At 58.4% G+C, this 12,168-nt stretch overlaps 1 protein-coding gene across 1 annotated transcript; it reads right to left on the bottom strand.

The window, feature by feature from the left end:
* Positions 1 to 249: 249 nt before the first annotated feature.
* ANGPTL4 (angiopoietin like 4) lies at positions 250 to 10,290 on the bottom strand. The gene is made up of 7 exons (XM_049809095.1): positions 9,738 to 10,290; positions 9,087 to 9,197; positions 8,465 to 8,597; positions 3,790 to 3,903; positions 3,608 to 3,703; positions 2,455 to 2,730; positions 250 to 1,882 (listed from the first exon to the last, which is right to left on the bottom strand). The coding sequence occupies exons 1-7, from the start codon at positions 10,260 to 10,262 to the stop codon at positions 1,701 to 1,703; spliced, it is 1,437 nt and encodes a 478-aa protein (XP_049665052.1). The 5' UTR covers positions 10,263 to 10,290; the 3' UTR covers positions 250 to 1,700.
* Positions 10,291 to 12,168: the final 1,878 nt, after the last annotated feature.

The following is a 12,168-nucleotide window of genomic DNA, read 5'->3' on the forward strand; positions in this document are numbered from 1 at the left end:
TTAAAACAATTCAGAAGTCCATAAACTTCAGGCTAAAAACCACTCCTGGGGGCTATAGCAGGTATTTATCTCAGAGAGCTCCACAAGGCTACAGCTGAAAATTGAGGCCAGAAGGAAGACTAGCACTCAGGTCAAATTCCCAACAAGTGAAGTTTCTGAATCCAGAGTCCTCACATAGCTCCCACACATCTTCTGCTGGTAAACCATCAGGCAAGTAATCCAGGCAGGACAGTTACAGGCTCGTTTTTATTAAAAGACATCTTCAGAAAAGATATTTTAGTACAAAAAAAAAAGTTTAAAATACACAAACTACAGTTGCTTTTTTTTTCCCCCAGCATCAACATTTATAAATTACACCACATCATTGTTATTAACACTGCATTTAAATACGGAAACAAATTAAAACAGGAAATTCATCAACAAAATCCAACATACTACAAATGACTATTTACAATATTTAGCAGCTAGGAGCTCTAGCACGGTAGTCAATATGACTTCAATAGGGCAGGATGCTTGGGAAGCCCCAAGACGGCAGCTTGGCCCGTAACAGTATTTTGGAACCTGTTTTGCCCACCTCTCCCCAGATACCCACCCCAAAGGCAGAGGCGATGCTGTACACGAGGGTACGCACCCAACAAGGCGGTGCAGCTCTTGCGGAGAAACCCTATTGTCCCCCTGGCCCTTCAGAGCAAGTTTTGGGGCGTGCATGCAGGATGGTGCTATTCACTCTGCAAAGCGAGGGGACTCTGTTGGGAGAAGGCAGCCAGCCCTCCAGGCTTCAGGGGGATTTACAGCTGGCGGCAGGGCTCGTCCTGCCCAGGGACAGTCACTGCTCTGTACCTGTGCCCTCCTAGTGCTCGTCCTAACCACCCCCAGCAACACTGGTAGGCTCCAGGCAGAGCTCAAGACTCAGCCTTCCAGGATCTGGCCCTCATGTAACCAGCTGCAGGATCCCACACATTGTCTCCTGGAGCTGGAAGCAGTTTCCCCAGATCCTGGCAAATTCCAGCACAGCCAGAAATACAGGGCTTTGAAGCCCTGGGGGCCAGGGAAGCCTGGTGAGCCTGAGGTCCCCCCGCTTCCGCACAGGGTGTCCTTCAGCCTTCCCATCAACACGTATATTCTCAGGGTGTTGAAGTCACTGGAGCAGGGGCTGTGCAGATGGAGCAGCCTGAGGCTCACTGCCCCACGGCACCAGCCAGGGAAGGAGATTCTGGGGGCTTTCACAGGAGGGTACATAGGACATCATTTGGGAACAACAGTGAAAGACAGGACACGGCAAGGCTCTGTACCCAACACTCGGGTCCAGGGTAGTGAAACACTTCACATGCTCCCCTTCCACCCAGCCCCAGCTCATCAAAACCAGCACAGAAGTGTTCAGACAGGACAGAAAGCACCAGACAACTTGAACATGCCGCAGCAGCACGTGGCAGGTTGGAAGACCCTTGTGCGTGCTCTGCAGGTGGATCTCCCTGCTGGTGGCTCCTCTTCTGGTTTGGGAGCTCCCATCCAGGGGTTTCAGCAACATGGAGCTGCTTTACTTATGGTGAGGAGCTGTGTCATGCCACTAAGGGGCTGCTAACCAAGAGAAACGCTCCTCAGGGGACTTCCTGGGGAGGGTAGGTTTGTTTTCTGTAAACACCAAGTGATGGAGCTCAGGTCTGTGCTCCGCAGAGAAGGTCAAGTCTCAAGTGGCAGCTTTAGGGCTCTGCTTCCAGTGCTGCGGGTTGGATCTTCATGGTGGTTGACTTCAGCGGGTAATACCTGCCTTTCCATGTCTTCCAGAAGATGCCCTGCTTGCGCTCGTGCCGCTGGCGGGGGATGGATCGGAAGTACTTCCCGTTGAGGTTGGCATGGCCACAGGTGCTGAACCACCAGCCACCTACCAAGGCAACGCAGAGGCAGGTTTAACCCACAGCACTTCCAGACAGAAAACAAATCCAGGTTCAAGGCAGCTGCTGCCCCCATTTTCCCCACTTTTCCAGGGCTTCGGGACCTTACAAGACCACCTCGTACACGCTTGAGGAGTCCCGTGCCCTGGGAAACCTTCGCACAGATCCCGTATGACTTCAGGATGCGTCTGCAAATCCCTGCTGCTCTTTCTTGCGTGGAAAACCCCCTCAAACCCTTCAGCAGCCCCATCTCAGGCCTGGGGACTGGCCTCCACTTCACTTGAAACATTTCCAAGCAAGGTGGCAGCCAGCAAAGCTGTTATGAAGACAGATGCTTGGGCCAAGACCTGAATCATGAACCCCTCCTGGTTTCAGCTTCCCTCCTGGTTCCCTGCACAGCTCCCCCAAGGATGCAGCTTTCCCAGGGAAGCAGGGGACAAGTCAGGCTCAACACCAAAGGGGTCTAGTCCCGCAGGGTCACTGTCCCACTCAGGGCCACCACCAGAGAGCAGAGGGCTGAAGGAAAAGTGCACGCCACTGTGAAGGAAGAGCTTGTACTGACCTGAGAGGTGTTTGGCACAGTTTGTGTCAGCTTTGAGGTCGTGGTCACGATCCCGAGTGGAGAAGGGCAGCTGCCTGAAGTCCCCGATGGCATTTTCCAGCTCTCCAGACAGAGGTCCCAGGAGGTTGAGCATGTAGGCTGTACTCTCACCACCAAGGCTGAAGACAAACTGAACCACCTGGGAATTTCCCTCCCAGTCTTCCAGCTCAATCAGGAGATTGTATCTTCCCTCTTGGACAAGGTGATGTATCTTCTCCAGGCCCAGCCAGAAGTCACCTGAAACAAGACACATTGCATTGGCTGCAGGGACACAAACATGCTGTGCGTCCTGGTTTCAGCTGGAATAATTTCCTTCTTCGTAGCTGGTATGGTGCTGTGTTTTGGATTTAGGATGAGAATAGTGTTGATAACACACTGATGTTTTAGTTGTTGCTAAGCAGTGTTTGTACCAAGTCAAGGACTTTCCAATTTTTCACGCTGCCCTGTCAGCAGAGGCTGGGAATGCACAAGAAACTGGGAGGGGACACAGCGAGGACGACTGACCCAAACGAGCCAAAAGGGTATTCCATACCCTATTACATCATGCCCCATCCCACAGGGGCCAGGGAGGTCCAGTATATAAACTGGAAGGAGTTGGCTGGGGGGCACCACAGCTCAGGGACTGGCTGGGCATCAGTCAGCAGGTGGTGAGCAATTGTGTTGTGCATCACTTGTTCTGTATATTCTCATAGTAGTAGTAGTATTTTCCCTTCCTTTTCTGTCCTATTAAACTGTCTTTATCTCAACCCATGAGGTTTACCCCACCCCACCCCCCCCCCCCAATTCTCTCCCCCATCCCGAGGCAGGGTGAGCGAGCAGCTGCGTGGTGCTTAGTTGCCGGCTGGGGTTAAACCACGACACCGTGCAAAGCCGAAACACAAACGGGCTCCAGAGACAAATAGGGACAACCCAGGACACTGCAGCATTTGAATCGCTATCTGGTACCTGCAGAACAAGTCAGGAAGACCAAGGACTCTTGCTCTGCAAGCAGTGTCCCCTCCCCTCCTCAGCCCAATGCTGTGCTCCAACACGTAGAGATCTCCAGGGGCCAGCAAGGGGGAATAACTTGTACTAAGATATCACAATAAGAAGACAGTCACCATCGTTCACCTACCGTGAAGGTCTCCAAAGCCATTCTTGTAGGCATCCCAAAGCTGGTCAAAGTCCACAGAGCCGTCTGTGCGCCTCTGGATCACTGTCCAGCCACCTTCTGTGGACCGGAAAAACACGGTCATTTGGGGTTACCGTTGGCAAGACCACCGTGCAAAGCGCCGCGGGACATCTCCACTGCTTTACCTGCGGTCATGTCGCAGTAGACTTTGAAGGGCTGAGACCCCGCAGGCTGCACCTGGAAAACACCGCTGCTTTGCTGCCCAGCCAGGAAAAGCTGGTGGCAATCCTCTGGAAGCTCTGTGGGGGAAGGAAATGTTGATTAAGAAAACAGCCCTGTGTCCCACTTCCTCAGCAGGCTGCTCCTACCACAGCCCTGGCACTTGCAGCCCTGGCCACGAGCCTGGCCAGCTGCGCACAGCAGTGGCTGCAGCTCTGGAGACGACAGCCCCCGACTTCAGCATCTTTTAAATGCCGTGACCCCGTATCTTCCCATTTATCCGAACGCAGCTCCTTGGGCTTCTATCCAAGGCAGAAGCCAGGCGTTGGGCCAGGCCGGGGTGACCTAGGCTGGAGAGCAGAGCTTCCCATTGAGGAGACACCCGAGGAGCTTCCCAGCTCCCTCTGTGCCCACAGCAGGCAGGAGCAGCCCATTTGGGGTGGAGTAATGCCAGATGCCAGCCAGGGCCAAGCATCCCCATCCCACCCCAAGGCTGAAGCAGTCTCGAAGGGCCTCAGGGGAAGAAAGAAACCCCAAGTCCTGCCATCAGGCAGGCACCTGAGCATCCAGCACACGACCTCTTGCTCCTGGTGACTCTGGTGGCCCCAGCCAGATGTCCTGCTGGGCAACTTGCCACCAGCAGGCCTGGGGCCAGGCTGGGGTAACCCTTTTGCCCAAGACACCAAGTGGGGCAGGGACGGGCTGGGGTGGGTGGACCCCGAGGAGCCCAAGCTCATTGCACGAGTGGATTACCTGGGATGAAGCCAACCCCCAGCTTGCCCCTCTCCATCCCCACACCAGCCGGGCTCCCACCTCTCCTTCCTCCCCTGCGGGGACTTTGCCCAGAGCTGCCAGCAAAGCACCGTTTCAACAGCGCTGACAAAAGTCCATCCAGGAACCACCACCCGCAGCACTTGGGGAGAGACAGGGACGGCGGGGGGGGACCCTATTACAAAACCCAAGTCAAAAGGCCGCAGGAGGATGTGCAGGGACTTCAGCCCCCAGGCTGTCAGCACAGTCAAGGGGCTCTTTGTCAGCCGGGACAGGTGCCCCCATCACCCCCAGACAAAGGGGGTCTGTTCTCCCTGCACGAGGGTGGGATGGATTTTGGTGGCTCACAGCTGCTGCCAGCACGACCCCAAGACAGACGGGTGAAGAAACCTAAAGACAAGCCCCAGGCTGTGCTGGGGTGCTGGGCTACCCCCCCAACCCTGCTGTGGGGTCCCCCTTGCAGTAGCTGCCCCTGGGGTCAGGGCTGGCACCATGACCCTGGGTGGCAGCGGGGAGAGGGGCCTCCCCCACGACCACAGGGTTTTGTGGGGGGCAGAAGGGGGGAAAATGGGGCCTTTGAGCTGCTGAGGACAAGAGCAGCCCCCGCGGGGCATCGGCCCCTGCCCCATCCTCTCTGGGCACCCAGGGAGCCCCGATGCTGCGTTGGGGTGAAGGGCGAAACCACAACTGGAGGAAAGGTCAGTTGGGGGGACCCAGGGGACGGCAATGGGACTCCTGCTACCACCTTTCACCTATTTCTCCCCAACCCCAGACCCCTCTGGTGAACTTTCCCCTCCTTGGCACAGGCAGCCCCTCTCCCACCGCCTGCAGCGGGACAGCCCCACAGACAGCATGGCCAGACTCACGCTGCCCTTAGCATCCCTCGGACCCCCGAGCTGATGCCAGCGCAGGACTGCTGCCACCATGGGCTTGGTGGGCTCGTCCCCACGGGACGAGTCGCCATGTGACCCTAAGCCCTCCCCAAAGCCTGTGCACACCGGATCGAGGGCAAGCGTTTTGCACGAGGGATCAAAACCACACAAAGCCACCCGGCACTACGGGGAGGCCAAGTGCATCCCCAGTATCCCCACTTTCTAGATGAATGCAGCCAGGGAAGCCAAAGGAGGCTCAGGGGAAGGAAAAACCAAAACCTGACCCCACACCCACAGCTGCAGCAGCCCTGGCTCTCAAGCGTGGCTGCTGGGAGGTACTGGGCTCACCCAGCCTCACGGAGCTCCTCGTCTCCTCTCCCACCGTATCTCCCAGCATCAGCAGGACAGTGCCTGGGCAGATGCTCAGTGGCCCCAGCATGCAGAAGTCAGCCCCATCCCTGTTTGTTTTTTTTTTTTCTGGGCCCTGGCCACACTCAATGCACTTGGATTTCTTCTGTTTTTCTGGTGCAACAGGGACTTTTCAAGCAGCTGAATGAGATGCAGCTGCTTGAACAGCCTCAGCTCAATCTTTTTGTTTGAGGAACATGCTCGTTAGTTCCAGTTCATGTTGCACATCCGTATGGCACCAACAGAACAACAAGACCTCCTGGCTGCTCTGGATGTTTTTCTTTCCCTCCCCCTTTATTTAGCCAAACAAGACAGAAGAATCAACAAGGCTCACTGGAGCTGCCCCAGGCATGGCACCGTATTTACCCAACAGGATCTCCAGGCATGACGAGAGGTCACCAACCTGGGATAAACAACCTTTCTTGCGGATGGCAGGGCATGCCTGGAGCTGTTTGCATCACCCCCCGCCTCACCCTCCCCAACCCAATTATTTTGGAGTCCCAGCGCCACAGGGAGAGAGCAAGCAGGGCTCTACCTTTCCCCTACTCGGCCGGCTGCCAGAAAGCACAGGCTCTGCCTAAAGACCTGATCCTCTTTCTGCAAGTGATTAAACCTTTCACTCTCCAGGCTGCTTCAAGCCTTCAACTTTCACATGCTTGGCCCCATGCCATCTCTGGCCTGAAAAAACTTGTGTTCACTGGATGCAAATAAAAGGGTCTTTCTGAAAGGGCTGCTGGTGGAGTTCATCGCTCTTCCCCAGGGCCATGCAGGCACTGCAGCTCTGCCTGACAATAGGCAGGGAGCTGCCGGCACAAGCCTTCCCGGCACTTGTCTGCTCTGAAAGCAGCCACAAGCCACCCCAGGCAAAGGGCACAGGGCTGGCCTGCCAGATATTGTGTGCTTTAAGATTTGCCAAAAAACTCACTCGACTTGCTAATGAGAGGAAGCCAATTTGTTTTCTGTCAGTGATACCAACATCAGGGATTAGGCAAGAGAAGGGGGAGCTCACAGCTCAGCCAGGTGGGAGGGAGTCGGGATGCCCGAGGCGCTGGGGATGCTCAGAGTCTCCCCATCAGGGACAGTGGGGTGCTGAGCTCTTACCACCACTCCCCCGCCACCTCGTGGCATCCCCTTGCTGTGGATGGGGCTGCGGACCCTTGCTGCCTCCCACCGTGCTTCACAAGGGTTGCTGCACCCAGCACCCATCAGCTGGCACAGAGCCACAGAGCCTACATCTGCCACCAGTAAGTAGCAAAGACCCAAATCCATCACCCTGCACCCCACTTCTAGCATAACCTGAGAATGGAGCAGGGGGGTCGGACTAGCTGGTTGGACTAGATGACCTTTCAAGTTCCTTTCCAACTTAAACAATTCTAGGATTCTATGACACACTACTGAGGGCAAGTCACAAAGCAGAGCTGGGAAAAAAATGGTGGGGAAAGAGGTTTTGACACAGTTTTCTGGCTCACTAGTGCTGCTCTGACCAAAGGAGACCTCACGTAGCCCCACTGTGGGCTGGCCAGCCCCACTGAGCCAAGCGCCAGGAGGAGTTTGGAGCCCCACATCCCATCTCTGTCCTTGTCCGCATCGATTCTGCAGCTCTTTGTTCTGCTCGCCCAGCTTTCAGGCACACTGGTGACAGCTCCAGGCTCCACATACAAATTACCGTGTGTTTTCCCATAGCTATACCTACATTAAGCCCTGGGCAGGATTTCCCCATGCATCCTTACCCTGCCTGGTTTCTGTTTGGCTCACGCTGGACATCCCCAGACAGCTGCACAGACAGAGCCAGCACCGTGATTTAGCTGACATAAGAGCAGCTGCTCCTGACCAGCAAACCCTGCAGGGACACCAGTTCCTGCCTGGGAGGGAGGCTGCAGGACTCAGCGCAGCTGGGGACACCCGCTTTGCTGCCCTTCGCTCTGCAGGAGCTCCTCCAGCCCCCTTGCCGGCAGAGAGGATGCTCCAGGCAGAGCCAGGAGCTCTAGATGCGGCATCCACTCTGCTCTGGTGCACGTTTCCCAGGGCTGGGAGTGCCCGGTGCCTTCACTGCCCAGGCGTTTGCTGCACCTCAGCACCTTCTGCTAAGCATAGTGCGAGCTGAGGCACTTGTCTTTCATGTATGAGCCCTAAATATGAGCCAAGGGAGATGGACGCACAAGGATCTAGCTCTCCTCTTGTGGTCCAGGGCTCCCTAACCCTCCGCTCCATCAGCAGGCTGACTGAAAAGCAGACTCTGCCTGGTAAAGTGGGAGCAGGTGAACAAGAGTTAACTCCAAGGAGCAGAGATCCTCCTCTCCTGCTTGCATTCACCCCCCCACCTGCCAATCCTCTTTGACAAATAGCCGCTAGCAGTGTTTGTCTGCTCCTCACTGCATTCTTAATATCAGGCAGAAAAATTCCTCTCAAATCCTTAAATTCCTACCCGTGCTCCAGATCCCCTCAGTCTGGCCAAACTCCCAAGCTCCGGTTTTGTGAGCACATCTCACATCCTGACTCAGGACAACTGAACCTTTTGTTTCCAAACAGTTGGAACTGCAGCAGGTTTGCTCCAGCACGGAGGAGCGGGGCAGCACGGATGAACACTCACTCTGTGTCAGCACGGGCTCCCCGCTAGTGTTCTGACTCTGGTTGGTGAGGCTGAGGCTCTTCTTCAGGTTTATCTTCCACTTCGGCGACTGTGTTTTGTTGTCCTTCAGGTGTAAGGGGATCAGTAGATTGACCTAAAAAAAAATGCACGAGTCAGAACAGTTTTATCTCAGCTCATTTTCAACACTCCGGGGAGCTGATCAGCCAAGCCGTCAGCTGCTCCCCTGTGACCAGAGCTGGGGCTGAACTTGCCCAGAAGCCTCAAGGAATAAGAGATACCAAAGGCTGGCAAAGCCAGAAATGATTGTGGTTTTTCACACCCATGCTAATGAGTTTATTCTGCAGATAAACTCAAAAAAAGGGCCCAGAGAGGGTCTGTTCCCACACACCAATTCCTCCTATTGCTCCGTGCAAATACTCAGGGAGCTTGCAGTTTGCTACCCTTGCACCAACACCGCAGCACAAGGACCAGGGCCACGGCCTTTGTAGGGTCCCCAAAGCCGGGGAGCAGCGGCACAGCCGGTTCTCCTGTCACCGGCGCTCTGTGCCAGCAGTGCTGCCACGACGGTTCACGCCAGGACCAGGCTGCGGTCCCCGAGCCGCAGAGCGGGACGGGAACTCACCTTGCTCTGCAGGCTTTTAATTTGCAGATTCTGCTTGTCCAGCTTGTACTGCTGCTGCTTGATCTTCTGCAAGAGCTCCTCGATTCGCAAGTTCTGCGCATCCATCAGGGACTAAGGGCGGGGGGGAGGGGGGGGGGGGGAGAAGAGCCAGGTGAACCCCGCAGCTCTGGGGAGATCCGCCTGTGCTGCACATACCGCACGGAGCCAGGTGGGCCAGTCCCCCCAGATGCTCCTGGTACCCCCAGGACTTTCGGGTCTGTGTGTGTGTCCCACCTTCCTGAGGCTGACCCCCACCCACTGCTCCCAGCACCCCAGGAGGGTCGGGTCCCCCGCACCCCTCCAGACTGCCCCCGCCCCCCCCCCCCCCCACTGTGTCCCGGGAGAGCTGCTCCCCACAACTGCTTCCCTGGGAGGGTCGGGTGTCCCCCCCCGTCCCATCGCTCTCCCACGGCCGCTCCCGGCAAGGCAGGGCCCCCTCCCTGCTTCCCCCCAGCCCGGTCCCAGTACGGGGGTGTGGGGTGTGCCTGGTGGTCGTGTACCGTGTCCCCCCCGCCTTGGGTCGCTCCCGGTGCCTGGCTGGGTCGGGCCCCCCCCGCCTCCCCCAGCCGGGGCGGGTGTCGTGTGTGTCCCCCCCCCCTCATCGACCCTCACCTGCAGCGCTCCCAGGTCCTTGGCGCTCTGGTTATCGACCGGCCTCGCCTGCAGCACTTGCCGGACTCGACCCTCCAGCTGCTCCAGCCGGCCCTGGATCTGAGCTTTGTCGGCCGCCACCTCCTCCAGGCGTTGCCTCAGAGCCTCGGAGAGGTTGAGGAGCTGCCGGCCGCGGCCCTCCAGCTCCCGCACGCTGGCCCGCAGCCGCTCGCCCCTCTCCTGCGCCTCCCGCGCCTGGCGCAGCAGCCGCCCCATGGAGCTGTTGTGGGCGCTGAGGCGGCTGCCGAGCTCCCGCATCTGCCCCTTGGTGCGGTCCACGTGCTCTTTCAGGCCGTGGCCGAGCTGCAGCAGCCCGTGGGCGATCACGTTCACCTCGTCCCACGAAGCGAACTGAGCCCGCCGCTCTTTGCTGCCAGCCCCTACCGCCGAACGTCGCTCGGTCCCGGCTCGCCCCGCAGCCGGTCCCGCGGCCGCCCCGGTGCACAAGAGGAGCAGCAGCAGCAGCGTTAGCCCGGTGAGCTGCATGGCTGCCCGGCCGCCTCCCAGTGCGCGCCCCGCCGCCGCGCTCCCGCTTTTATCGCCGCCCGCGCACCGCGGCGGGGACGGCCCCGCCACCGGCCCCTCCCCGCCCGCCCGGCCCCGCCGCTTTGTTCGCCCTCCCCCGCCGGGCCCCGGGCCGCCCGCGGCAGCCCCGGCTCCGGGTGCCGGCAGCTCCCACCCGGGGCGGGATCGGTCCCTCGGTGCTGAGCCCTGCCCGCGCACGTCCTCGCACCCTGTCCCGTCCCCGTCCCCATAGAATCATCGAATCATTTAGGTTGGGAAAGACCTTCAAGATCGTCGAGTCCAACCATTAACCGTGCCCACCAAACCAGGTCCTGAAGTACCCTGTCCACTCGCTTTTTGAATATCTCCAGGGATGGTGACTCCACCGCTTCCCTGGGCAGCCCATTCCAATGTTTGACAACCCTCTCAGTAAAAAAATTTTTCCTAATATCTGACCTAAATCTCCCTTGCCTCAACTTGAGACCATTTCCTCTTGTCCATCCCCATCCCCGTCCCCGTCCCCATCCCCATCCCCGTCCCCATCCCCATCCCCATCCCCATCCACGTCCCCATCCCCGTCCCCATCCCCATCCCCATCCCCGTCCCCGTCTCCGTCCCTGTCCCCATGCGCATCCCCATCCCCGTCCCCGTCCCCATCCCCATCCCCGTCCCCGTCCCCATCCCCATCCCCGTCCCTGTCCCCATCCCCATCCCCATCCCCATCCCCATCCCCGTCCCCATCCCCACTGACCGCCCTGCACCGGGGACCCTCATCCCAGCCAAGCCCTGCTGCTTGCCCTCTCCCCCGCCCTGTGGAGCCCCCAGCCATGGGTGCTGCCCCACCGTGTGCCTGCACCCATCTTCTCTCCCTGGGCTATGCCCCGCCGGGAGCTGTTGGCCTTGGGGTGGGCATATGTTGTGGGCGCAGGGCTCCCAGGCCGTGCCCTAATGGGTGCTGGGGGTCCTGGAGTGGGTGCCTGCGGTGGGAGCAGGACTCTGCTGGGTGGCCCTGGCAAGGGTGGACGCTGCAGGCACAGGGCTCCCGGGTGATGCCCCGCAGGGTGCTGCCAGCCCTGGGGAAGGTGCACGTTTGGGGTCAGCTCCTCTGTGCGCCTGTGGGGAGCAGGACGTTCACTCCTCTAAACGCTCCCTGTCTCGGAGAGTGCCAAGGATTAATTCCTCCTCCCTCTAAGGCTTCAATCATCCCCCTGTGAAAACGTGCATCTTCTTTCATTTGCAAGCATCTTGGACTCTGGTTACCTGCTCTTCCCTCTTGTCCTGCCTTTTTCTGCTGGCCTAAAGGGATTTTCGGTCTCTGTTTTTTCTCCCCAGGAAGGAATTCACACACCGTGATGGAGCCACTCTCGGCTCTTTTCAGATAAGAGCAGATGGAGCCCTTCTGCTCCCTCCCCTCCGGGTGTTTCCTCCTGCCGCCCCAGCGCTCCCTCCCTCCTCTACACAGCGCATCCTAGAGCAGGGACCTGCGTTCCCATCCACACCATCTTTAGGGGCTAAATCCCCGCTTCCCACCACTTGCCGGGCCCTGCCGACACGTCTCACTGATGGTGAGCCCCCGTGGGACCCGGGCTGCAGCGGGGGCTTGTGCCGAGCTTGCCTCTGCTCAGCCCCACAGAAGCCCACGGTAGTTCTGCCTCCATCTCACCGCTGTCGCTCCCAGCCCTGCGGCTCCGGCATGGCCCACCCGTCCTGGGGGAGAAGCCTTTTCATCTTGTCCGAAAATGCCTGGTATTAGGATTTACCCTTCCTGGAGTCCCCATGTTACCTGGGGGTGCAGGCAGGGTGGTGGCACGGGAGCTTCCCAAGGGCAGTGGCCATCGGGAGCGGCTTTCCTGCCCTGCACGGCTCTTCCCTGAGGATTTTTTGCCAA

The sequence above is a fragment of the Accipiter gentilis genome, chromosome 8, assembly GCF_929443795.1.
Source record: "Accipiter gentilis chromosome 8, bAccGen1.1, whole genome shotgun sequence".
Classification (NCBI taxonomy): domain Eukaryota; kingdom Metazoa; phylum Chordata; class Aves; order Accipitriformes; family Accipitridae; genus Astur; species Astur gentilis.